Consider the following 25,745-nt stretch of genomic DNA (forward strand, 5'->3'; position numbering starts at 1 on the left):
TTTTTGTTTATTATTGTGACCAAAAATGAAATTATATATCTTTAATATAATAGAAATGAAGATTAGTAAAAGGAAAGCTGAAGCAGTAAATTTTTATTATATTAATGTGCATATTTTGTTGTCCTGCTAGCATTATTATAATATTTCAAACTTTAATTGAATTTTAAAAGTTAATGTTTTTTCCAATGTTTACAAAAACTAATATTTTTATCATTTTTTTGTAGGACTCATATCTTTTGGGTGAACAGAAGTCTACCTTTGTGGGGCTTACAGGTTGTGTATGATTTTGTTTCATCCCTATGTTTCTGGAGCTACCCATATTTCTTAGAGAAATGCTGTTTGCAAAACACTGTTGATATTTAATACAAGTTTGTTTTTCTGCTTAATCTGGGTGCATCTTACTCTATTCTTTATGCTTTCTGAGTCCTGCATTCTACCTTTTGAGAATTTTCTGGTACTCAGTCATCATTAGACTTCAGAGAGTGAGATCGTGGAGAAAATCAAAATAAAGCAGTGTTTTAAGGCTTCATGTCTTCTCCAAGTACCTTGATATTCCTTTTCCTTTCGTGTTATTTACTTAAAATTAGCAAAAATTCCATAACTTTGTTTATTTTTTTGCCTTGTATACTCTTTGAAACAGGCAGAATTTCAAACATTTTAAAATGAAGGAATGACCCACATCACCAGTAGTAAGAACTTAGTTCCTAAAGAGATAATTGTGTAAATAAAGCAAAATTATAACCTGGGATAAAAGGTATCATTTAAAAAAGAGCAGGAAAACATGAAAAAGAATAGCATGTCTGGATTTTATTGTTGAGGAGTCCCATAGTGTCCTCTGTACCACATCCTTGTTCTTTTTTTTTTATCCTTTGCATTTTCTGTAATTTTTTATAAGTAAAAATTAATTGGAAGAATAGAATCACTACCATGAAACAGAACTGGCGGTTGGAAGAAAATGGAGTCTGGAGGAAACTGAGACTTTAAGCCTCACTCCTTAGGAAAAAGCTTTAGAATACTTTTAGGTCAAATGTTTGGTTTGTCTTTTAATGTCATAATGATTGTAAGGCCTATAGTTTTTATATGTGATAATGAATTATTTTAAGCTTTCATTGTGATCATAACTATGAGATTAAATTTTCATTATATCTAGATAATTCATGTTTTCTTAAAATAATTTTTAACACTAATTATACTAATTTTTGTTGCAATATCGCATCAATATATAATCATTTTGAAATATTTAGGTGCTCATTTAAAATATAGGTTTTAATAATTCATGTTTTCTTAAAATAATTTTTACACTATACTAATTTTTGTTGCAATATCGCATCAATATATAATCATTTTGAAATATTTAGGTGTTCATTTAAAATATAGGTTTTAATAATTTGAGTTAGATTTTTATTCTATTTTATTTTTTAATTAAGTACACTTTTAAAATAAATTAAAGCTGATTACAGTGGCACATGCCACTAATTCCAGTACTTGGGAGACTGAGGCAGATACAAGAGAATACTAGATTTAGGCCAGACTACAATTTAGCGAGGACCTCCTCAACTTAATGAGGCTCTGTTTCAAAATAAAAAATAAAAAATAGGGCTGGGAGTGTAGGTCAGATGTAGAATGCCCCTGGGTTTAATTCCCACTACCATAAAGAAATAAGTAATTAAATAAAATTAATATTTGTATTAACAGACATTGTCTTGAAGAATATTTTGATTTCAGTGTTCTTTCAGAGTAATATTTTAAAATATATTAAATCCTAAGTACTACTCTGAGTAATATATGCTAAAAATATTCTAGAGATCATCTGTAATTCTAGAAAACAGGATCGATGATATAAGTCAGAACGTTTGGAAACCGGAGAGGCTTGAATTTCCCATCATAATAGTATCTGTCTACTGCATGTCCTTCTGAACATATTTTATTTACAATGCTATGCATTCATTTACTTTTATTTTTCTCATATTTTAATATTTACTTAAACTCAAAGTTTTCATTCCAGTAGGATACACAACTGAAAACTTTAGAGTATTTGCCTTTTCTTATTCAGATTGTCTTAGCTTTTAAATATGCAACAAAATGCGGCGAATTGTTCTCTGTTTATATTTCATCATATATTCTTTTTGTCAATTTTAAAGTAGAGTACTTGAAAATAATAAATTCTATATTTTTCTACCTGTTTTTCTGTTGCAATATTTTTCTTAAAGTTTAACAGTAGAAATTGAATGAACAATATAAAATGTAGACAAAAAAGCATGTCTTGCCAAGCTGCAAAAGAAGAATTTGTTATGAAGCTTATTCAAACAAAATCTGAATGTATCTTGAAGTGCTATTATGGTCTATTTTGCTTAAGTTTTAAGGATGTCACTATTTCATTTGAGGTAGATGATAGGATGGATTATTATCATTATTATTTGCAGTACTGGGGACTGAACCCAGGAGCATTCTTCTTCTGAGCTACACCCTTAGTCTCATTTTTCTTTTTATTCTTTATTTTGAAACAAGGTCTCACTAAGTTGCAGAGGGCCCCACTAAGAAGCTGAGACTAGCCACCAACCTGTGATCCTTCTGTTTCAGCCTTTCAAATACAGAGATTACAAGAGTGCACCATCATGCCTGGATGATAGGATGGGTTATATACTCAATTCCAGGCTTTTTTTTTTTTTTTTTTGTATTTTGTGAAGGAAAATGTTGATTTGGATAGTTGTGTTTCTAGGAAAGGGCATTGTGGTGGGGTGATTGTGTGTGACTATCAATACATACTAGGAACACACACCAGAGAATCTGCTCCTCATATATCACATAAACTCCATTCAGCCTGACAATTCTAACTGGTCTTTTAAACTTGGTGTAAAAAAATGTTATTAAATATAATAGAAATTAAGCCATAGTTAAGGTGTGGCCAACTATAGCGTGCAGTCTGCCACTTGCTTATAAACATTTAAGTGTCATCTAATACCATCTACATTATATGTGACTATGTTATACAAACATATGCATATGACCACATGCATGCATATACATGGACATATATTTATGTAAAGTTAATAGTATAATTATGAACATACATTTTAATTTGATTACATTTTCTCATTAAGTTGCAATTTATATTTTAGGTCTCAGTGGCATTGATAAGTCTATTTGAAACAATACTACTTGGTTATCTCAGTTATAAGGTAAGTTATTTTAATTAGCAGTTTTCAGCGGTACAACACACTGCTAGAATTTACCAAGTAATTCCTCTCTTTATAATTCATACTTGGGGATAAGGCAGCCTCTTCTTAAACCACTTTAATTACTTTGAGCCTCTCCAGTATGTGATAAAAAGCTATACTAATATAGCATGGTTTTCCTTAGTGACAAAAAAGTACTTCATTAATTCCTGTGAGTTTACTTAACCGTTATATGCAAGTAAATTGAATTGTGTATTTATTGTTCTCAATCTTTTTTTCTAAACCCGTATAAAAGTATTGAGAGACCAAAAATACGTCTGCTAGGAATTATTTTAATAAATTAACTTAATTACTGCTGAAGTTTTGTTGGACAAACACAATTAAACAAATATTTATCGAACTCTTATTTGATGAAGAGTTGCACACTTTTGCATCTCTCTTTTCTCAATGAGTTTGCAATCTAAAATGGGGGTGGGCAGAGAGAAAGTTTACAGATAATTAGAGTACAGGTAGAATTTGAGAGAAGCCATCTGCAAGGTGTAAATAGAACACTGTGGGGGTTCATAGAGACCAGATCACAGGATGAAAAGGAAATATTTGATAGACATGCAGAGTCCTTGAATCATAGTGATTACAATAAGGTAAGATGAAAACATGGAAAAATCGGAGTCTAAAGAACTGGCAAAGGAATACAAGAAGGAATGTGCATATGAGTTTGAGGAATAAATAAGTCTGGCTAGAATATGGGGGCACTGGGTAGCAACATATAGTGGGAATTTAGTGGGGCATGATGAACATGAGAATTTTATAACAGGAAATCAGTTTTAGGGAAATGATTCCAGGAACCTCTAGGTAGCACAGGTCAGAGACATGTCGCAGTATGAAAGAAAACCCCATAGTTGTTTATGCTGAGGAGAAATGAATTGCTTGATGTGATGAAAGTTTAGGAAGGTGAAAGCATTCACTGATTGGCTGAGGAAGATGAGGAGAAAGAAGCTAAAATGCCATTTTGAAAGGTTTTCAGGGTCTGAATGATGGGAGATACGATAGGGAAACTGGTAGATAATTATACGAAGAAAAAACCCTCTCAGGGTCCAGACAGAATAGTGAAGATGGATTTGGCTATGATGAATCAGGTTCTGGTGTGTGAATCGGGTGCCCTGCCATGGAGACAATTGAGAACGAGGGTTGGGCTCTCTCGGGAGACAGATGTATTCTGATTTAGTAGTCATTTTCAGAAAGATGGTAGAGCAAGCCTAGCGTGGTGATGCACACTTGTAATTCCAGTACTTGGAGAGGCTGAGACCTTATAGGTTCTTAGCCAACCTCCACAACTTAGTGAGGCCCTCCGCAACTTAGAGAGACCCTGTTTCGAAGTAAGAAATAAAATCGAGCTGGGGGTTTAGCTCAGAGGTAGAGTGTCTCTGGATTCTATCCCCAGTGCCACAAAAAAAAAAGAAAGAAGAAAAAAGGAAAGAAAAAAAGAAAAAAGGAAAAAGGAAGGAAGGAAGAGAGAAAGAGAGAAGAAAGAAAGAAAGAACAAAAGAAAGAAAGAAAGAAAGAAAGAAAGAAAGAAAGAAAGAAAGAAAGAAAGACTGTAAAGTCGTTCATGAGTAAGGAGAATCACCCTTCTCGTGTTTATGGGAATCACCAAGGTGAACACAAAGACTCATATTCACGTAAATGCTTTGTTAATTTTAAAGGAAGAAAAGAACAATGAGGTAAGACAGAAAGAATGACAAGTGGGCTAGACAACACTATATTTTGTTAACAGCTTCTTCATCAATATTAATCTATATCAAGTTTTTATTTGATGTTATACTTTTGGGGATCTCATCAAACATATCAATTTCTTTCTTGTTTTTTAAAACAAGTTTTTTTTAACTTTATTGTTGCATTGTAATCATGCACCATTAAGAGGTACAAAGTGATACATGCACATGTCAATCATTAACCCTTCCTCAATTCTCACTTAAAACTGAGGTTTTAAAAATGTTTTCATTGGATTAGTGTAGCTCAGTAGTGGGTGCATATCTAGCATGTTTGAGACCATGGGTTCAATCCTCAATACTGCCAAAATGAAAGAAAGAGAAAGAAGTATCATTTTGACTACTTTTCAATCTTATATTTACAGAAAGAAGTTTTATAAAGTTTTTCACCAATTTATTGTTTTGCCTCATGTCCTTTTTTAAATTTTCTTATTATTGCCATCTAAAGAAAATAATACCAGTTTCTATGAAGTAAGTTTAGTTAAAACAAAATATATAAAAAAAAGAGTTTTAAGAAATGCAGGGGTTGATTTTATGATGTTTATGAGGAGAGTTAAGATGTTAGAAATGTCTAAGGAACAAGTATAGAAAAGCATGTGAATAGGGCCAAGATAAGAATCTTGATAAAATGCCGCTGAGCCTAGAAATCAGTAGATCACTGGCTATTCACTTACAAGAGATCAGTGTCACAGGAGTACAGTTCAAAGTAAGAATGGTTGAAGAAAGAATGTTGGTTGGCTGGGTCAGGAGCTTGCCAGTAATGGGATACGGCCCAGATGACTTTTTAACCATGAAGACCATTTGTGTTGTGTTAAGTAAGAGGGTAAAGAGAAGAGAAAAATATAGTGGAAGAATTAAAATGTATGAAATAAATAAGAACCTGATATTTAAGGATTGGCTTTGGAAAGTTTTCATTCACTTCTGAGTATAAAGGATGGAAAGCAATGTATGGAGGAAAATTTTGACCATAGAGAATGACAGCGAAAGGTCTTGCACCTGATATTCGGCCATACCTAAATTACCCAGCAGGTTCTAGATCAGGAGCTGGAGATGCAGCTCAGGGGTGAAGCACTTATGCAAGGCCCTGGGTTTTGCCCCAGGGGACAAAACAAAATATTACATTAATGGTAAACAATATACACTCAGAAACACTCTCTTAAGAGTTTGTTAGTATGTCTTCTTGTCAAAACAAGTACTCTATCAATCTGTCCCGATTGACAAGTCTATATTTGTTTCTCTAAAAAACAGGAATAAATGAAACCCCCAGATTTTATCTTTAACCCAAGACCTAAATTTCCTGTTCTGTAAACATTTCAACAAAATTAATACAGGTATATTAAAGTAGGTTGGAAATTATAATCTAGATATTATATATTATTTATATACCCTTATATATATTTTTTAAAGTGAATTTTTACCTATTATTTTTCTCAAAAGAATATAACTCTAGCCAGGCATGGTGGTGCACACTTGTAATCCCCGCGCTTGGGAGGTGGGGATAGGAGGATAGCGCGGGTTCAAAGCCAGCCTCGCTGGCTTAAGAGACCCTGTTTCCAAATAAAATATAAAATAGGTCTGGTAGTGTAACCCAGAGGTAGAAAGGTTCCATCCCCAGTACCACACACACAAAAAAAAAGAATAGAACTCTAAAATCATAATATTGGTTTCAAGAGCTACCATAAGTGGCATATTTCTTGTTCAATTTAAATGTTCCATGCCTGGGATGATGGGACTTCCTGGGTTAAAGTCCCTTAGCATGTAAGTCAGGATAAATGTTCAGTATAGTGTATAATAAGTTATGTATTAAAAATTAGGGCTGTAAATTGGAATGAATATATATATATATATATATATATATATATATATATATATATTCTTTCTCTAGCCTAATAGCCTAAGTATTGGCAGAAAAATAATATGGCAAAACATTTATCTTCATTTATGAGAACTCATTGTCTCCCAGTTCTGGCTAAAAACTAATATGAAAGTAACTTTGATGTTTTGCTAAATGAACTCTTAGCCATAATTTGAAAAGTCATTTAAAAAACACACAGAGATTCAAGATGATTTTCCATTGCAATTATATGGTGATGGCATTTATAATTAATTACTTCCTATCATTTATAAAATGAGAGCAAAACATTATGTCTTAGTATACAGGGCTAGATGATATGTAATATTTCCATTCTGACCTTCATAAATATTAACATCGTATTTAGAGGAAAGGTGGATGATAAAGTCCACTTACAAAGAAACAGAAAGAATAAAAAGGAGTAATTTGTTATTGCTATCTTCTTTGTTTTTTTCTCATAAATTTAATCAAGTTCTTGAACTCTTTTGACAGTGTTAGATAATTGTTTGGAATGAATAAATTAAGTATTTGATAAATATGTACCACATATGAGTAATGTAATTTTGACAGCAATAGCTCAAGTGTCTTTCTCTCTCAAAACAGGTTTTTAAGAAAAATAACAAACACATATGCAGAAATAGATGTTGCACTAGATCAGCAATATACCCGTTCTTAATATTGTTCTTTGAGACTTAGAGTTCTGAAAAATTGAGACTTATAGCAAATTAACATAGAACTTTCTTATGTTTGTTTCCATATATATGTACACATAGGTAGTTCGTATATTTAGTATTATAAATAAGTGCAATATTTTGGAGCACATTGCAATTCTTAGAATTAAACATCCTAGCTAGGTGTGGTGGTGCAACCCTGTCATCCCAGTACTTCATAGGCCAAGACAAAAGGATCCCAGGTTCAAGGACAGCCTCAGCAATGTAGTGAGTCTCTCAGCAACCTAGTGAGACCCTGTTTCAGAACAACAACAACAACAAAAATTAAAAGGGCTGTGGGTATAGAGTGTCCTGGGTTCAATCCCAAGTACCACTAACATACACACACACACACACACACACACACACACACATTATACAACATAAAATCAACATAACTTAATTTTTAATGATTAAAACACTTTACTATCAATTTCACTAACTTGTACAGGGAAGGAATGGGATACAGAAGAAAACACACCAAGAGCTACCTGCGTGTAGGTATGTGGTGTATCACACTGAACACCACAATGATGTGTGATTGCAATGCACTAATAAAATTATAGGAAAACAGTTCAAAGTCTCATGGAGACTGGGAATGAGATTAGCAAAAGCTAAAAATACATGTTGAAGTTAGCAAATAATAAATTAAGGACCATGACCGCAACTAATTTTTATTTGCTATCACACAGAACTGTTCTTAAATAATATTTCTATTCATATTTATAGCAACTGGCAAAACGACCTTAGTAATGACCTAACATCAATGTTTTTATTCTTCTGTTACCATAAATACCCTCTACAAACTGCTCTTAAAATAGGACAATATTTATACACACATATTCATTAAATCAAAAAGAAACAGAAATATACCTCAGCAAATTTTCTAAACCTCTGCAAACAAAACTTCATCATACCTAGAAGCATTTTTATACCTACGATAATCTTTCCTATAATCACTTTATAAAAAGCACCAACTGTGAGAATTTAACAACTAGTGACTTATTTCTGGAAAAGAGAAAAGGATTCAGTCTAAGACTCTGGACCAGAGAGTACCGATTTTGTTTACCATATTCTGGGAAAGGAAAGTTCTAAATATTGTGAGCATACATTTAATACCATAGAGTTAATACATTATTTTAAATTCATTCCAAAAAGACAAACTATCAGCCTTTTTCATTAGATATGTTACATATAAATATTAACATTACAGAATAAAGCATTCATACAATGTCCCTTGGTTCAGTTTGAATTTGAAACTCAATCTGAATAACTCCCATACTTTTTAAAATGCTTTTTACAACTACATAGGTTATAGTTCCAAATTACCTCTCACTGATGATAAAAACAAAAGCCTGATAAATCTTAGGAAATCATGTAATTTGAGCCAGGCATGGTGGCACACATTTGTAATCCCAGCATTCTGGAGGCAAAGACCTGAGGATCGCGGTTCACGGACAGCCTCAGCTCCTTAGTGAGGCCCTCTGCAACTCAGTGAGCCCCTGTTTCAAAATAAAGAATAAAAAATAGTCCGGAGGTAGGTAGAATGCCCCCCCCACACCAGGTTCCATCTCCAGACCTGCCAAAAAAAAAAAAAAAAGAATGAAAATCACATAATTTGCTGTATTTTGACTAAGCAATGATATATCATTGCAAAATATAAAAATGGTTGGATTTAGGTTTACTTATATTTTAATGAATTCTGCCAATTAAAATGAAGGTCATAGAGTATGCACCCTTAGAACTGATGAAGTTACTATTTAAAAATATTAGAACTTACCATTTTGAAGGCAACGAATGCTTTCAACTTCTGTCAAGAAAATAAGATTACAAGAGATAAGTATTTAATATAGTTTTGAAAGGAACCGTTTCTGTCTTTGGGGTTTTATTTCATGGTTCTCTACATCATGGTAGCTTCCTATGTATGCGTGCTGTCTTTTTTATGGCAATTGCTTTTGTCCTATAGATTCTTATAATGTAGGCCTACAGGGACTCCCTAATGGCCAATGAAACGGTTGGATCCTTCCTATATTAAATTTTCATGAACTATTTTAGGAGAGATCATCTGTGAATATAGCACTTAATTCAGAGGACACCCCGAGATCTTAGAATTAAACCTAATGACTCTAACTGAAAATATCTGCATTTATTTTTAGCAATAAGCACATTGTTCCTCTGTGCAATTTTTGAACTATGAAAATTAGTCCTTAGGGGGAAGTTCATTTACTTGCCACAAAGTGTACACATACACACACACACACACACACACACACACACACACACGCATGTACCTGTGCGCACACACGTTCACACACGCACACATGCATGCATGTGTGCACACACATACACAAACGTTCACACATGCAGACATGCATGCGCATGTGCACACACACGATAATTTAGCAATAGCATAGTTAATTCAGTCTAGTTATAGTTTTATTTAGGAGGTTTAACCTGTCAGCCATGGACCAGGAATGGGTGTAACATTTCTGACCTATGTTGGTGCTGACTCTCGTCTCTTGTAAAGTCAAGTATTGTAACGTGTGAGGCATATTAAAGCACAGTGAAAGAAGCGGTGTAAAAGAAATTGATGGAGAATCAAAAGGCCTCATGTGGGTGTTCGCTCTGGCCTAGAGTGAGTGAGAGGCAGGGTGAGGCCAGTTTCACAGGACACCAAAGACGCTGTCTTGGGGCCTGAAGGAGGTGTGCCAGTGAACTCCAAAGAGAAGCTGGAGTGGAAGGTGAATAGGAGGTTTTGCCTGGTATCAGAGTGGGATTGAATGAGAAGGAAAGCTGAGAAATCTCAAGACCAATTTACAAATGATCATGTCCACCTAGGTAGCATTTGAGAGGAAGATATAAAGGGTTTCTCAACTATATTTGGTTTGTGTTCCTGGGAGACCAGTTAGGGATCAAGCTTAAGTTTTGCTCAGAGATGTAGAACATGTTGAGTGCCTCTGAGGCATCATTGTGAAGCAGTGGATTAGGGAGTAGATCTGAGTTGAATCTTAGAGATAAAATGTTGATCTGGAGATACAAGATTGGAAGTCGTAAGATAATTGCTGATTATAAATTGAAATGAAAACATATATGAAGATACTTAAAATGGGTACAGCGGTAAGAACTCTTGAAATCCTTTACTCCAGAAAATTTTTATTAAACTTTGGTTACAAATTTAATGATTTATTGATGATTATATTCAGAAAGGTTTTGAACCATATGTTTTTTCAAGTGCTTTCCACTTGCAACCATTAGAAAGAACTGGTGGTTATTTCTCTGGGAGGTCATTGGTAGCCCTGCTTGGAGGCCTTAAGTTAAAAGATATAAAACAGTCAGGAAGGATGAGCAACTTGGGGATCTGAGGCGCAAGGATCTCAAAATTCAAGGCCAGTTTTGACAACTTAGTGGGACCTTGTCTCAAAACAAAAAAGGAAAAGGGCTGTGGATATAGTTCATTGGTAGAGTACCCCTAGGCTAAGTTCCCAGTACCTTAATAAATAGAAAGAACAGAACAATTATATTAAAGGAGAAAAGAATGTATAAAATATTTGGGAGTTTTATTTATCGATTTTCATATATCAGGGTCAGTCTCATGGATATGCTGTCTGTCTAGTTGCACAGGGCTCCATCACTAGAAGGGTTCAGTCTTGGGTTAAGTAGTCTGATGTTACCCTCTTGAAATCATTAAATTTTGTTAATAAGAGTCCCCATATATTCATTTTGTATCAGGCTCTGCAAATTATGTATTTGTGATTAATATTATACTATGTGGGTTGGAAGATTAGGATGTAGATGATTAAAAGAGCATGTCCTTTAAGTTTGATTCAAGTAAAAACAATATTACTATCAATGATTTTTAACAAGCATTGTGTTTTATGAACAGCAATATGTATTATAAAGCTGATATAATTATTATAGTAAAAAAGATGAAGTCACTGTTTTGACTCCATAGTTTTTGTTAATGTGTTTCATTTTAACTAGTAACTTTTCTTTCACAATATATTATAGGATTCACATATTATTTACAATATTCATGGGTTACCATGCACATTTATTATACTTATTGAACTTACTACCAAATTGGGAGAACAAGATTACACTTAAAAACAATCTCTAAGTATGTCTGCATAGTGATTCAGTAGTCTGTTAATGTAACCATCCTCTTATTAGAGAAATTCTGACCTCTGTCTTCCCTCATTTTTATAGATTTCAATATAACTATCTTTCATTTTTATTTTTATTTTCTGGAAGGGAAACATCTGGGAACAGATTCTACGAATACCCTTCATCTTGGAAATAATTAATGCAGTTCCCTTCATTATCTCAGTAAGTAATAAAATCTTTTTTAAAAAAACCCAAAGTTTTATTAAATTTAAGTCAATTCTTTAAGTCTAAATGCTTTTAAATAATATAGTAGCTAAGACTTTGGTTAGAATCAGAGTATTAAAAGTATAAAATCGATTTGATAACTGGGTTGTATAATTAAATGACATTTAATGAGATTTAGTACCATAGCAAAATGAAATGTTTTTTTTTTTTTTTTTTTTAATATATGTTTTGACCGGGCGTGGTGGTGCACGCTTGTAATCCCCGCGCTTGGGAAGTGGAGACAGGAGGATCGCGCGGGTTCAAAGCTAGCCTGGCTGGCTTAAGAGATCCTGTTTCCAAATAAAAATATAAAATAGGTCTGGGAGTGTAGCCCAGAGAAGGGTTTCCAGGAAACCCCAGAACTATATATATATATATATATATATATATATATATATATATATATATATATATTGTATAATGTTCTGGAGGAGCCATCTGAACAAATGTCTGTATTGTCTAAAGAGGCTCAAAATTCAAACTTACCATTTCTTGTTTGTATTATGGAATATTCTAAAAATAGAAACTAACCAAGTATTCATAAAAGTTTCTCATACTGTGAACATACTTATCTCTAGGTTAACTACAGGATTTACTGAGTCCAATTTTCTGCCAAAAGCCGGACAACCAGCAATTTGCTTTTAATCAAAGCGCTTGCTATGTAGCCCCGATTCCAATGATCCTTTTCAACTGCATTTCTGCAAATGTGTAACCCAGTACTTTCCCATTTACATAACTGGGTTTTAGTCTCAACATGATTCCTGTAAGGATTATATTTTCTGACAATATTTGAAAAATTAATTTGGAAATTTTTGAAAATATGAAGCTATTGCACATTCCTGGCAATTATTTTAATTTGAGTGATATATCTGCCCGAGGAACTGAAACTATATTAAATGACAAGCTAACTAAACTTAATTCCATTTGAACATAGCTTTCCAATGTCACTTAAAGTAGTTGAATCTGAAGACAGTAAGTGGTAATGTTATAAGAGAGTCTCTTTTTCTAGTTGCTACTTACCGTCTCAAGACAGAGGGAAGAGAGAGAACCAATGTCTATTATAAAAACAGCACACTAAAAGATTTAATAATAGAATTAGCATAGTTATATCTGACATCTAATGAGAGCTTATTATTTTCTTTCTGCTTCTCTAATAATTTCCCTAAGAAAGACTTAGAGACAATGAATGAGAGATCACATCTCTTCCTTTCATTTCTTTAATAATGAGTTTAAAGTATTTGTCACATTTTAAATCGTTGCATTGTCTTTAATAACTTTTATTCTGTTGTGTATTTCTTTCTCATCTGCTCAATGTTATTTCTTGCTTGAAGATCAAAGTTCGGTGTTGGTTTGTTTTCAGATTTTCTGGCCTCCCTTAAGGAATCTATTTGTTCCAGTCTTTCTAAACTGTTGGCTTGCCAAACACGCTTTGGAAAATATGATTGTAAGTATCAAAGTGGAGAGGAAACACAAAAATATTTTTAAATCGTGGTTTGCTTTCAAAACAGGAGCTTCTGAGGGGACATTAACATCCAAACCATAACAACTATCCACAACGTTTTCTCAATGCTTAAGCAGAAAGAGATGTTTTAAGGTCTAGGCATCTTATACTTTCTTATTCAGACTTCCCCCATAAAATGAACTCTATGGAATTTATTTAGGTATGAATAAATTTTTAAGTGTTTCACTTTTAAATTTTTATAAAAAACTTTTAGTTTTTTTCTAGCATCTACTTTTATTTGAGAATTTGTAAAAAATAAACTGTTTTTGTAAAAATAAACTCCCAGTGTTTGGAGTCAGGAGGATCTCAAGTTGCTGATTGCCTCAGCAACTTAGGGAGCTTCTCAGCAACCTAAAGCGATCCTGTTTCAAAAAAAAAGGGGGGGGGCGGGTCTTGGAATGTAGCTTGGAGGTAGAATATTCCTGGAATTAATCCCCAGGGCCACAAAAACAAAAAAAGTCAACTACTTGGGAAAAAGCCCTGCTTAGTTATCAAAATGATATATAATAAAAGTATGTAAATAATAGAACTTAACTGAGCAGATTATCCTGATCAGAAGGAACACTTGTAAAATGCCCATATTGCCAGGTTACTGCCTTTGAAAAGCTTGGTAAGTAAAAATGGTTCAGATTTTCTTGACTTCATTAAACTGACACCTAACTGCAATTTTGACTAGCCCAACTGGTTGGCCAGTCTTCTGAATATAAACACTTTTCCATTTCAAGGTTACCTGTTGGTCTATACTGGTGCTTCTCTGGGAGTAGAGGATTCAGAGAAGTGATTCTGTGAAATTGCTTTTAATTGTAGGTAGTTTTATGTTCCATGGAAATCTGTGAGGTTTTGTAAGACTTTCTATGAGAGCTGGAAATTCCTTACTTAAAATTCCTTTTACATTTGCTGGAGTAAAACTGTATGAGGGATAATTAAGAGAAAAAAAATTAGGGTAGAGTAAGAAGAGATGCATAATTTAGAGCAGTGCTTTGATTATATTTTGCTCAAGGATGACCAAGTTTACAAGCAATGGTTCATGACCATCACCAAAATGTGTTTACTAGAGACTTCATTACTAAAAATGAGCTCTAAGATATTTGCTATTTACACAAATGTTCTTATGGGTCCACTCTCTGCTAAAAAGTCTAATTGGCAAATGATTTAACTTTTCTTCTAATATCTTCTTCTGCAAAAGAAAATAAAAACACCCACATTACAAGCTTGTTGAAAAGAATTAATGGGAATACACACAGTGTGTGTGTGTGTGTGTGTGTGTGTGTGTGTGTGTGTGTGTGTGTGTGACACAGTATCTGGGATAAACACAGTAAGGGTTTAATTTTATTTATTTATTTATTTATTTACTTATTTATTGGTACTGGGGATTGAAGCTTGGGGCATTATACTTCTGAGCTATACCCCCAGCTCTATTTTATTTTATATTTTTGAAACAGGTCTTGCTAGGTTGTCAAAGACCTCACTATATTGCTGAGGGTAGTCTTGAACCTGTGATCCTCTTGTCTCAGCCTCCCAAGTACTGGAATTATAGCTGTGCACCATCATGGCTAGCAGGGTTCAATATTATTAATTTTACTGTATTTCAAGTTACACATTTTTGGAGGCAAATTTGTTTTTCATTTAAATGGCTTTATTTATTTATTTATTTATTTATTTATTTATTTATTTATTTATATATTTGGTGGTACTGGGTTCCTGGAAGCTCTCTACCTCCGGGCTACATTCCCAGACCTATTTTTTATATTTTTATTTGGAAACAGGGTCTCTTAAGCCAGCGCAGCTGGCTTTGAATCTGAGCAATCCTCCTGTCTCTGCCTCCCAAGCTCAGGGATTATAAGCGTGCACCACCACCAGGCGGGGCTTAAATGGCCTTTAAAGGGGACATTATGACAAAAATTTTGGCTAAAGGGGGTATTTGAATAACGTTTGAGTATTTACAACCAAGTGAATGTTTCTAAACCTTTATGTCAAGTAACTAGTAGAGTCTCATGAAAGCAAAGAGTGGCAGAGCATTACCTGTAAGATGGTTTTTAGAAACATTGGGCTGTCTTATTTATCCCAAAGAAATACTGTTTGTCTAAAGAGTACAAAAATTGCTTATGAAAGAAAATATGCCAAGCAAAAGAATAAATCTTTTTGCTAATTACTATTAAATTAGCTGAAAAAAATAATGTAACCAAAACAGGAAGCATTAGTCAATCATTCAAAAAAAAAAGAACTCTTTTGCAATATTAATTTAGGGTTCATTTTTCCATGTATTTCTACAATTTGCCTCTTTTCTCATTAGATGCTAAATTTGTATCTGTTTAAGAAACTAATGAGAGATTGAAATCCTAATCAATAAACCTAGTTGTTTTCATAATTGTTCTGGTTAAATGTGTGATAAAGGACAATAAAAAGTGACTCGTGATTTTTTCATTGGTGAAGTTATATCATCTTATATTGATTTATGACTGTTAAAAGATCATTATAAAAAACTGAGATGAAAAGAAAACTAAAAGTAAAATATATAAAAATCACATCTACCACATAGAGTATATACTCATAATAATTTTTATTTTTTCAATATCTATTATGCAAATATATATACATATCATATATGAAATTATATAATGATAAATTTTATGTTTGAAATTATAACATACTACTATGCAGTGGACAACTTGCTATGCTATTAAATATTTCTTTTCACATCATTTTAATGGGTGTGTCTAAATCTATTACATATTATTTAATTTAAAGTTTTGTATTGCATATTTTAGTCATTTTAATAGTAGTATAGTAAATGTACCATTTTCAAATATAGTATTATAATATTATACTAAAGATGAACATACATACATACTGCTCTCCATCTCTGATGATTTTCATGTCATTACACTTTAGAAATTATGTCAAATAAATACTTATTGAATAAGTGAGTGAAAGGATATAACTGAGTTTTAACCTATTTTGCTAAATTGCCTACTAGGGTTTTATCAATAATGATCAGAATGGTATTAAAGGTAAGACTCATTTTGCACCACACACAACACTGAATATTATTATGTCATACCGTCTATCTATTGGGAAGGTGAAATGTATATCTGGAATTCACGTTTCTTTTCACATAAATATCAATGAAATTACACTTTAGCAAATTTGTTGATTGACTAAGTTTTTCTTTTTATGAGAAAATGTCTGCCTTAACCAATGTCATACTCTATCAATAATGAGCTTAGATTATTATTATTATTAGATGATGATGATTATTATTAGATTATTATTATTATTAGATTATTATCCAGCTCTTAATAACCCCTTTATTGAGTATATTGTTTTCTCATCTTTCAAAGTTAAAATTTTCATGAGAGAGTATCATTGCCACTGGAAGGTCTTGGGGTAGTAAATGTCACATTTACTCAGATCTTTGCAGTGCATGTAGACTAAAATTTAGTGCTTTCATGATCTTTCCATACTATTATCTTTATAATATGAATCCTGTAGTGAGAGCTATATTTATATGATGGCAAAAATAAATATATATTCCTAAATTCATTTAAAGTATATGTATTGAGCAGACAGAGGACAGAGAATAGTTGAAATGTAATAAACATAAATAACTCACATATATTCAATATGTAATAACATATTTGTTATATATATATTTAGGAATAAACTTACATATATTTATATTCAGTATTTTTGAACACTTACGTTATGCTTTTTTTCATGATTTTAGAATGATCTCCACAGAGCCATTCAGCGTACACAGTCTGCGATGTTTAACCAAGTTTTGATTTTGATATCAACATTACTATGCCTTATCTTCACCTGGTAAGACAGTACCTGTCAGCATTTTTTAATGTTTTGCTTAATTATCATTTTCAAAGGAAACTATATCATGAACCATTTTCATCAATAGTTGGCTAACACAAACGTGTATGACCATAAAATATAAAAGATATCCTCCAGAAATAAAGCAAAACCCTTCCTTTTATTTTTACAGACAAAACAAGGAAGCACATATGCAATTTGCTATTGATATTTCCTGCAACTCTGACATTTCCCCATCTGTTGTAAACAGACAAATGACAAGACTTTGTCCTGCATGCCATAGTTGTCAAACAAGAATTTTTCCTCACACCACTGACATCGAGGTGCCCTTGTCTCCTTCCCGTTCTCAATTCTCAGAGTAGAAACTCTGTTGAGAAGCTGTCATCACCAGCCACTGTCTCTGCCTCTGCTTCAGCTGCAGGGCGCTTTAGTGTGCGATCAGGTGGAAAGAAGAAGCAGATCTCCTGACAGGGCCAGGCAATACCTGGCGCTTTGCTTTATCGTGAAAAATACTAATTTCCTCTGTGTTTTGTTTTGTTTTGTGGTAGTGAGGATTGAACCCAGGAGTGTTTGTTCTAACTCTGAGCTGCTGCACCTGAGCCCTGTTTTTTCTTCCCTCTTCCTCCTCTTTCTCCCCTCTCCTCTTCCTCCTCCTCCTCCTCCGCTACCTCCTTCTCCTCTACCTCCTCCTCCTCCTCCTCCTCCTCCTCCTCCTCCTCCTCCTCCTCCTCCTCCTCCTCCTCCTCCTCCTCTTCTTCTTCTTCTTCTTCTTCTTCTTCTTCTTCTTCTTCTTCTTCTTCTTCTACATAATCTCACTATATTGCAAAAGGTCTCACTAAATTGTAGAGACTGGCCTTGAACCTGTTATTCATATTTCTGAGCCTTCCTAGTACTGGAGTTCCAGGCGTGTGCTACCACTCCTGGCTCAATTTCCTTTTTTGGAAGTCACAGTTTGACGCTTATTGAGTAATCTAGGTGGAAATAGTGTTTTACACCTATAGAATCATGTAGATACTTAGCAAGAGCAAAGAAACGTGAACATCAAACAATGAGGTAGAAAAATGTCTGTTTTGCAGGACTAATAGCTGTTACATCTAATTGCTATGATCTGGGTTTGACTCCATTTAAAAAGATAAAAACTAAATTGGGAAGTACTAAAGAAGAAAAAGTGAACACATATACTAGTATAACTGAGCTAGATATAAACAGAGCTAAATATACATATACATATATATATTTAAAAGATGTAAATAAATACATGTGGGTGTATGACAACTAATTTCCATGAGTAGTATATGGTTAATATTTCTACTTAATGGACTTCAAATGTATTTCATTCACACTTTCATATTTAAAAATAAATGTACTTTGTGATATTTAATGTGCAAATGTAAAATGTCTTTCTAAAACTGACACAGTGCCATCTTTTCTTTTTAACTTTTCACAAGTTGTCTATATGGTTTACCTAGTAAATATCTAAGTGCACAGTGATTGGCTTTGCTAAGCTTGTGTATGTACATCATGTCCATTGGGTAAATTTGGTAAAGAATAATTGCGGGTACAAGTATACCTCAATATAATGAATCTCTATCTTTAGTAGGTATTTTTTTACTCTTACTTTCTGTCTAGTACATCTACATTTGAGGTAGTCTTATTTTCAAGGGAAGAAACTCTACAGATTTTGCCATTTTTGGAATGCCAAGGGATTCAATAGTCTTAGGGAAAGGTTTTCACTGTATTAAATTTCCACCCTATAATTTATTCATCATTACAATAATTTCTGCTGCACTCTCCTTTGCTGTTATCGCTGACAGTTTTGTTTGAAGCATATTTGTGCATGCTACAGTCTTGGAAAATTGGTAGTTTTGAAGACATTCTATAACATTATAGCTTTTATAGCTATCACCAATATCTGGACATGTCTTCTGTAAAAGAGTGATGTAAAATTAAGTTTAACTGAAAAAAATATTATGTCAAATCCCATGTATATTAATACACTCTTAAATGATAACATCTAAAATAGAGATATTGTAGGATTTGTATATTCTTAAAATTACATTGTCTTTATAAGTCTGAGTACTATACTGATAGAATGAATTATATGAATTCACCAGTAAAATTTATTATTATTTAACAGGAAACACATAAACAGCACTTAGTCATAATAAATCATGTAGGCTACTTTCATAAAAAATATAAAACCACAGCAACTTACCCAAGTAAAAATGACTAGGATGTCTGTGTCCAAGATTGCTGCACTAACTTTTTACTTCTGGGGACTAGATGGTCTTGTATCTTATTTCTACCATTGTGAAAATGTACTTTCGATCTCATATTCACTCTATCTTTGCCATTACATCCTAATTCCAGCCTTTTGGGAGAAAGATAAGATGTAACCGAGAATTTACTTAGTAATTTAGGGTAGAATTTATATAGCTACACATATTTGAGAAAGGTCCTGAAGAAACCTGGTCTAGTGGGGCAACAAGATACCCATCTGAATTCTGTACTAACTGTATACGTGAACGAAATCTCCTTGGCATTGTTGGATCATGAAACATCATGCTTCATTAGTTGTTCAGGACTCAGGACTTTAGTAGTTTGGCGCCCTCGAACCACATTTTTTACATGTCATTAAGCATCATTAGTCACACTGTACATGTTTTTTAAAATAAGAAGTCCGGTGTGGTGCACTGGTGCACACCAGTAATCCTAGTACCTGGGAGGCTGAGACAGGAGAATCGCATGCTCAAGGACAGCTTCAGAAATGTAGCAAGACCCCCTGCAACTTAGTGAGGCCCTGTCAAAATAAAAAATAAAATAGAGCTGAGGCAGTGTTCTTGAGCTACAGCCTCAGCTGTATTTTACCACAAAAAGTAAAATAAAGTAAGAACCACAAAAAATAAAATAAGAAATTATATTCACTTATAAGCTGTATTTCTCTAAAATAGCAAAGCATAGTAACCTATTAATAATACTATAAAAGAAAACCACAGTTGCCTACATAGTTATTTAATAGGAAATATGAGAAAATATCTTTCTTTAATCTATTCAGGCTCATCCTATATAATTCTAATACTTTCCCCCTTGTTAGCTCCACCGAGTTAAAGAAAATGCTAACATCTAATTCTCTCAGTACATTTAATACTTACAATTTTATGAACATAGCCTCCCAACACACTCATGGCTCTAGTCTCACTTCTGCTAGAGCTGTTTCTTTATTTGATCTGAGAATAAGATGACAGGTAAAAACCAGGGATATGGTAAGCAGGGGGATGATTTTATTTCGTAGACAAGACAGTGACTACTTTGAAAAGATGAAAGTGAAATATAGCTTTTGAACTACTTAGGAGTAGTATTTCTACTTCGAATGAACATCAGTTTTTGCCCTTACCCCCTCTTTGAATACTGAGTTATATACCAGGTCAGAAATTAGCATTGGTTTTTCTACGTATATTTAAAAAAATTAAAGAAGTAGAACTCCAGAATATATTGTTTATATTTCCCAGCAATTGCTTATAAATAATTGCTGCTACAGTATATTCTAGAGAAAGGCTGCCTGATTATAATCTTTAATGCATACTTTATATTTGTGCCTGAACAAATTAGGAACTAATACTTTGATGCGTTGGCCCTGTTATTTATGAATATCAGTCATAAAATTACCTGTATTAAAAAGTTATTATATAAGGTTAAATGCATTTTCTCTTCATCATGATTAACATCACAAAGAACACTGATTAAGCATCTGTCTATGGGGGACACATGCTCAAAGAAGAACTGAAATAAACATTGAGCGCTGACCCCACACTCTTCAGGAAATGTGCTTGGAATTGCGTTTTCTGCCATTGTAATGGAATTGGACTAAGCTGTGTGAGTGCTGGCTCTGTACCCTTCGTGATCAATAATGCTCACGCCCAGGACAGCTGGGAATTGGAATTCAGCTTGTGTCTCTCAAACAAAGCAGAGCAAACTGGTACATCCGGGAATTAAGTGCATGACTTTAGCGTAATTATCCACATACTCTAACCAATAATAAGTACTATAATTTATAATGCATTTGGTGTTTCTAATTTTACCCTGAGGACTTATTTTGAAACTATTTGTTTCAAACTTTAATTTTTTATTTGAATTAATATCTGCATACACATTATCCTAGAGTTGTAATGAGCTATATGAATGGAAATTTTTGTTTCAGTTTAACATAAAAATTTTTATTGTTCAGTCTTATTTCAGAAGAAAATAAGACATTTATTTATGTATTTATTTAGCTAGTCATTTATTTTGGGTACTGGGGAATGAATCCAGGATCATTCTACCTCTAAGCTACACCTGCAGCCCTATTTTATTTATTTATTATTTTGTAACAGTGTCTCACTATGTTCAGAGGGCTCACTGAATTGCTAAGGCTGGCCTTGAACCCTTTGTCTCAGCCTCTCTAATACATAGATTACAAGGGTACACCACCATGCTTGTATCTCATTTATTGTTTAAAAATACGATCTAGCAGCCAGACGTGGTGGCGCATGCTTGTAATCCCCGCGCTTGGGAGGCTGAGACAGGAGGATCGTACGGGTTCGAAGCCAGCCTCAGCTACTTAGTGAGGCTCTCAGCAACTTAGTGAGACCCTGTTTCCAAATAAAAAATAAAATAGGTCTGGGAGTATAGCCCGGAGGTAGAAAAGCCCCTGGGTTCCATCCCCAGTACCACCAAAAAATAGAAAATTAAAATATGATCTAGCTAGATATTATATACATGCTCAATTTGGAATTTTCTCATGCATTTATATTTATTTGAATGGCTCTCTGTGTGTGTGTGTGTGTGTGTGTGTGTGTGTGTGTGTGTGTGTGTGTGTGTGTGTTACTAGACATTGAACCCAGAGGCATCCTATCTCTGAGCTACATCCCTAGACCTTTTTTATCTTCTATTTTGAAACAGCGTTTCACTAAGTGACCAATGGTCTCACTAATTGGCTGAAGCTGAGATTTATCCTGCAATTCACCTGCTTCATCCTTCCAAGTACTGGGTTTACAGGTGTATGCCACCATGCCTAACTGTTTGAGTTCTTGAACTCTATTTATTGGTTGGATTCTTAAGGAAAATCACCATTTAGGAAGTGGATAGTGAAAGAATAAATACTGCAGTTTGGAGGAAGTTTTACAACATGTTCTAATGTTGTTTATTATTCATCATCTTATTTGAGTCCCAGTTTTCTCTTTTTAAATTTATTTTGCATATATCATAAATGAATGGCTGAAAGTGCATCTGTGTTTGTGGTCATACACTAACTCTAAACCCAACAATTTCTAATGGTCTTTCTAGGAAAGTTCTGAAGGAAGGGCTCTGTGACATTAGTCATAACAGCCAAGATAGTCACACACATCTAAAAGCAATCAACTGGTATTCTCAAAAACAAACACTGTTAGGGAGTATGAAACACAGGAGGTTGTCTTGAAACTATGACAAAAATCCAGCCTACTAAGAAACAAAATTAAGAAAAAGTAAGGAAGATTTAATCAGTTTAATTATAGCAGCAGGAAAGTGTTCCGTTATTGAAGAGATCTAAAAGTGTCGTGATAATAATTGCTAACACTTAGAATTTACATTATTTGCTGGCTTTATATTGCTTTATTTATTTTAAATTTCTAAATTTTTCTTGACATCCTTTTCTGTTTATATTATCTTCATTTTATAAAGAAGAAACAAGGGGACAAAAAGGGTTAAATAATTTATCTAAGACCCTCAACTAATAAGAAGAAAAGTTTATATTTAGACTTAGAGCCCAATATTTAACAATTGTTATATCATTTTGTATGATATTCTAGAAGTTCTAATCTAAACATTTAAACATTTTAATCAAATTGAACTGTGCTCATTTTCTCATTTCTATTATGTGAATTTTAAATTATCTTTGAAAGTAGAGTTATCACTAATAAGACATTAAGATGACAAGATCATAATTTTAAAAATATTTTGACTATCTAAAAAGAATATTTTAGTCATGTCTTTTATGAACAATTAAATATCTTAAGTTCAGAAAGTTCTTAAATATTTCTCTTTATTTTTGCAAAAGTGAATAGAACACATTTATATAAAATTGCCACATAGACATGACTTGGCTTTGGTAAAATCTCCATCTACCAGTTGATCCATATCTGTATTTCCTCATTGTTATTATTTATCAATGGAGGTAATTACATAGGGATTTAGGATTGCTTATGATACTTTCAACCTTAATAATTTTTGGTTACAGTTTAAGTTGTCATAATGGATATTCATGATTCTTGAAAGCCAATTAAACAAGACAAAGTCACAAAAATTAAGAAACATAAATTAAGGATATAGAGAAACAACAAAATTTAACACAAAATTCAAACTTTAATTATCATCTTCAGCTTAAATTTTGTAATTAATTTGCTCCTTAGTCAAATTATTCTTATATTAATTTAAAAAATTCCAAGTTCTGCCAGGCATGATGGTGCACACCTGTAATCCCAGTATTTGGGAGGTTGAGACAAGAGGATAGTAGGTTTGAGGTCAGCCTCAACAATTTAGCAAGATTCTCAGTAACCTAGAGAAACCCTCTTTTCAACAAATAAAAATAGAAAAGAACTGTGGGTATAGCTAAGAGGTAGAATGCCCTTGGGTTCAATCCCAGCAACACACACACACACATACATACACACAATTATTCCTTCAGAGTTAGCCTTTAAGTCTCAACTTTTTGACATCTGCTTTCCTAAAGAGATTTCTCGAAGTCTACATTATTTATGGGAGAGGCCCAAGCTCTGTGGTTTCTCAGTTTTAGAGAATATTATAAAATATATATATTAATTTTATTCAATTATCAGAGTTTCTTGCTAGACCTGAATGATTCAGAAGAGCAAAGACTCTTAATGATGAGAAAGCACTTCTCATGATGGTTAGAAAAGACTGGAAGTTTAACAGACATTTGCCATGGATAGTAGCATTTTGAGATGAGAAAACCAATGATAAATATGTATATATATATTTTAAGCTAAGCATTTGAAACCATATATTTCAAGAGTGTTCTATCTTTCCACAGTCCTTTGTGTAGTTAAGTTTTGTGAAATACCAGAAGAAAGAATCTTTATAGTCATGACTTTCAAGTTGAGAATGTTATTCTGTGAAAATTATGTTCCAGGACTGTTACTCTGACAAAGAGCTATAGCTGGGTAGTAAAATTTACATAGCTTTTAATATAAACATAATACCCTTGGAATGGGTCTTAAAGGGTGAACATACATTCTTTATGAAAAGGAATTTCTAGATAAATCAAATTGGGCTGTTAATTTTGTCTTCAGATAACATCTGAATATATCCCTTGAGAATTTGACCTTTTCTCTTAGTTTTATGATTTGTGAGAGCAGATCAATATAATAAAGTTATTGAAGCTATCAACTTTTTAGGCACACAGACAAATGCTTAATTATTAAACACGTTGCCATTAATATGCCATCAAGCTTTTCCCCCCATTATTGTATGTAATTTCTTTTGTCTTTCTATTTTGACATTTTTCCTAAGATTTCACTTTACTCCTATATGATCTAAATTCTGATTATATTCTGAAAATTTCCTCATTTCCCATTGTTTTGAAATAAAGAAAATGCATATTTGTGCATCAGGGTGCAAAGGGTGAGATGTGGTCAGGTTTCATGGATTATTTCATTGCAATGCATATTAACTGGTCACTGTGAAAGTCACTAACCTTCTTTACACAGGTACAAATATTGTGCCCTGGACAGTGAGGTACTTCTCTCAGTATTAGAAAAACTGGCTTTATTATAACTTGAAAAATAAAAAAATAGCTGGGCTTGGTGGCACATGCCTATAATCCTAGGACTTGGGAGGCTGAGCCAGGAAGATTACAGGTTCACAGCCAGCCTCAACAACTTAGCAAGGTCGCCTTAGTAAGATCCTGTTTCAAAATTAAAAATAAAATAGGGCTAGGGTGTAGCTCAGAGCTAGAATGTCTCTGGGTTCAATCTCCAGTAGTGTGAGTACACATATACACACAAATTATCACTAGATAATGTAAACTCTCAATATCTCAAATTTTCTCAGGTTTGAAAAAAATCAGCTGGATATATTTATATCCATACACACACACACACACACACACACACACACACACACACACACACACACACATATATAATCTTCAAGCTGGGCGTGGTGATGCATGCTTGTAATCCCAGCGCTTGGGAGGCTGAGAGAGGAGGATCGCACAGGTTCGAAGCCAGCCTCAGCTACTTAGTGAAGCTCTCAGCATCTTAGTGAGACCCTGTTTCCAAATAAAGTATAAAAATAATCCTGGGAGTTTAGCCCGGAGTTAGAAAAGCCTCTGGGTTACACCCCCAGTACCCCCCCACACACACAAATCTTCACATATATGTATATAGATTTTTTCCTGAATCTTCTATTCCATTCGTCTGCACCAATAGAGGTATAAAATCAATCAATCAATCAATCAATCACTTAACAATCCCTGGTGTTTAGCAGAGTCTCTACAGGAAAGGAAAATGA

The 25,745-nt window shown here is 33.5% G+C and overlaps 1 protein-coding gene across 3 annotated transcripts in view; it reads left to right on the top strand.

Moving 5' to 3' along the window:
• KCNT2 (potassium sodium-activated channel subfamily T member 2) overlaps positions 1-25,745 on the top strand; it is a gene marked incomplete at both ends in the record, with an annotated part of 363,001 nt that overhangs the window by 125,536 nt on the left and 211,720 nt on the right. For all 3 annotated transcript variants that reach the window (XM_080699605.1, XM_080699606.1, XM_080699607.1), the window contains 5 exons: positions 225-273; positions 3,120-3,179; positions 11,759-11,833; positions 13,236-13,319; positions 17,104-17,198. In XM_080699605.1, coding sequence (XP_080555731.1) covers positions 225-273; positions 3,120-3,179; positions 11,759-11,833; positions 13,236-13,319; positions 17,104-17,198 — 363 coding nt within the window. The remainder of the gene's footprint in view (positions 1-224; positions 274-3,119; positions 3,180-11,758; positions 11,834-13,235; positions 13,320-17,103; positions 17,199-25,745) is intronic.

The sequence above is a fragment of the Muscardinus avellanarius genome (assembly GCF_963383645.1).
Source record: "Muscardinus avellanarius genome assembly, chromosome: 7".
Lineage (NCBI taxonomy): Eukaryota > Metazoa > Chordata > Mammalia > Rodentia > Gliridae > Muscardinus > Muscardinus avellanarius.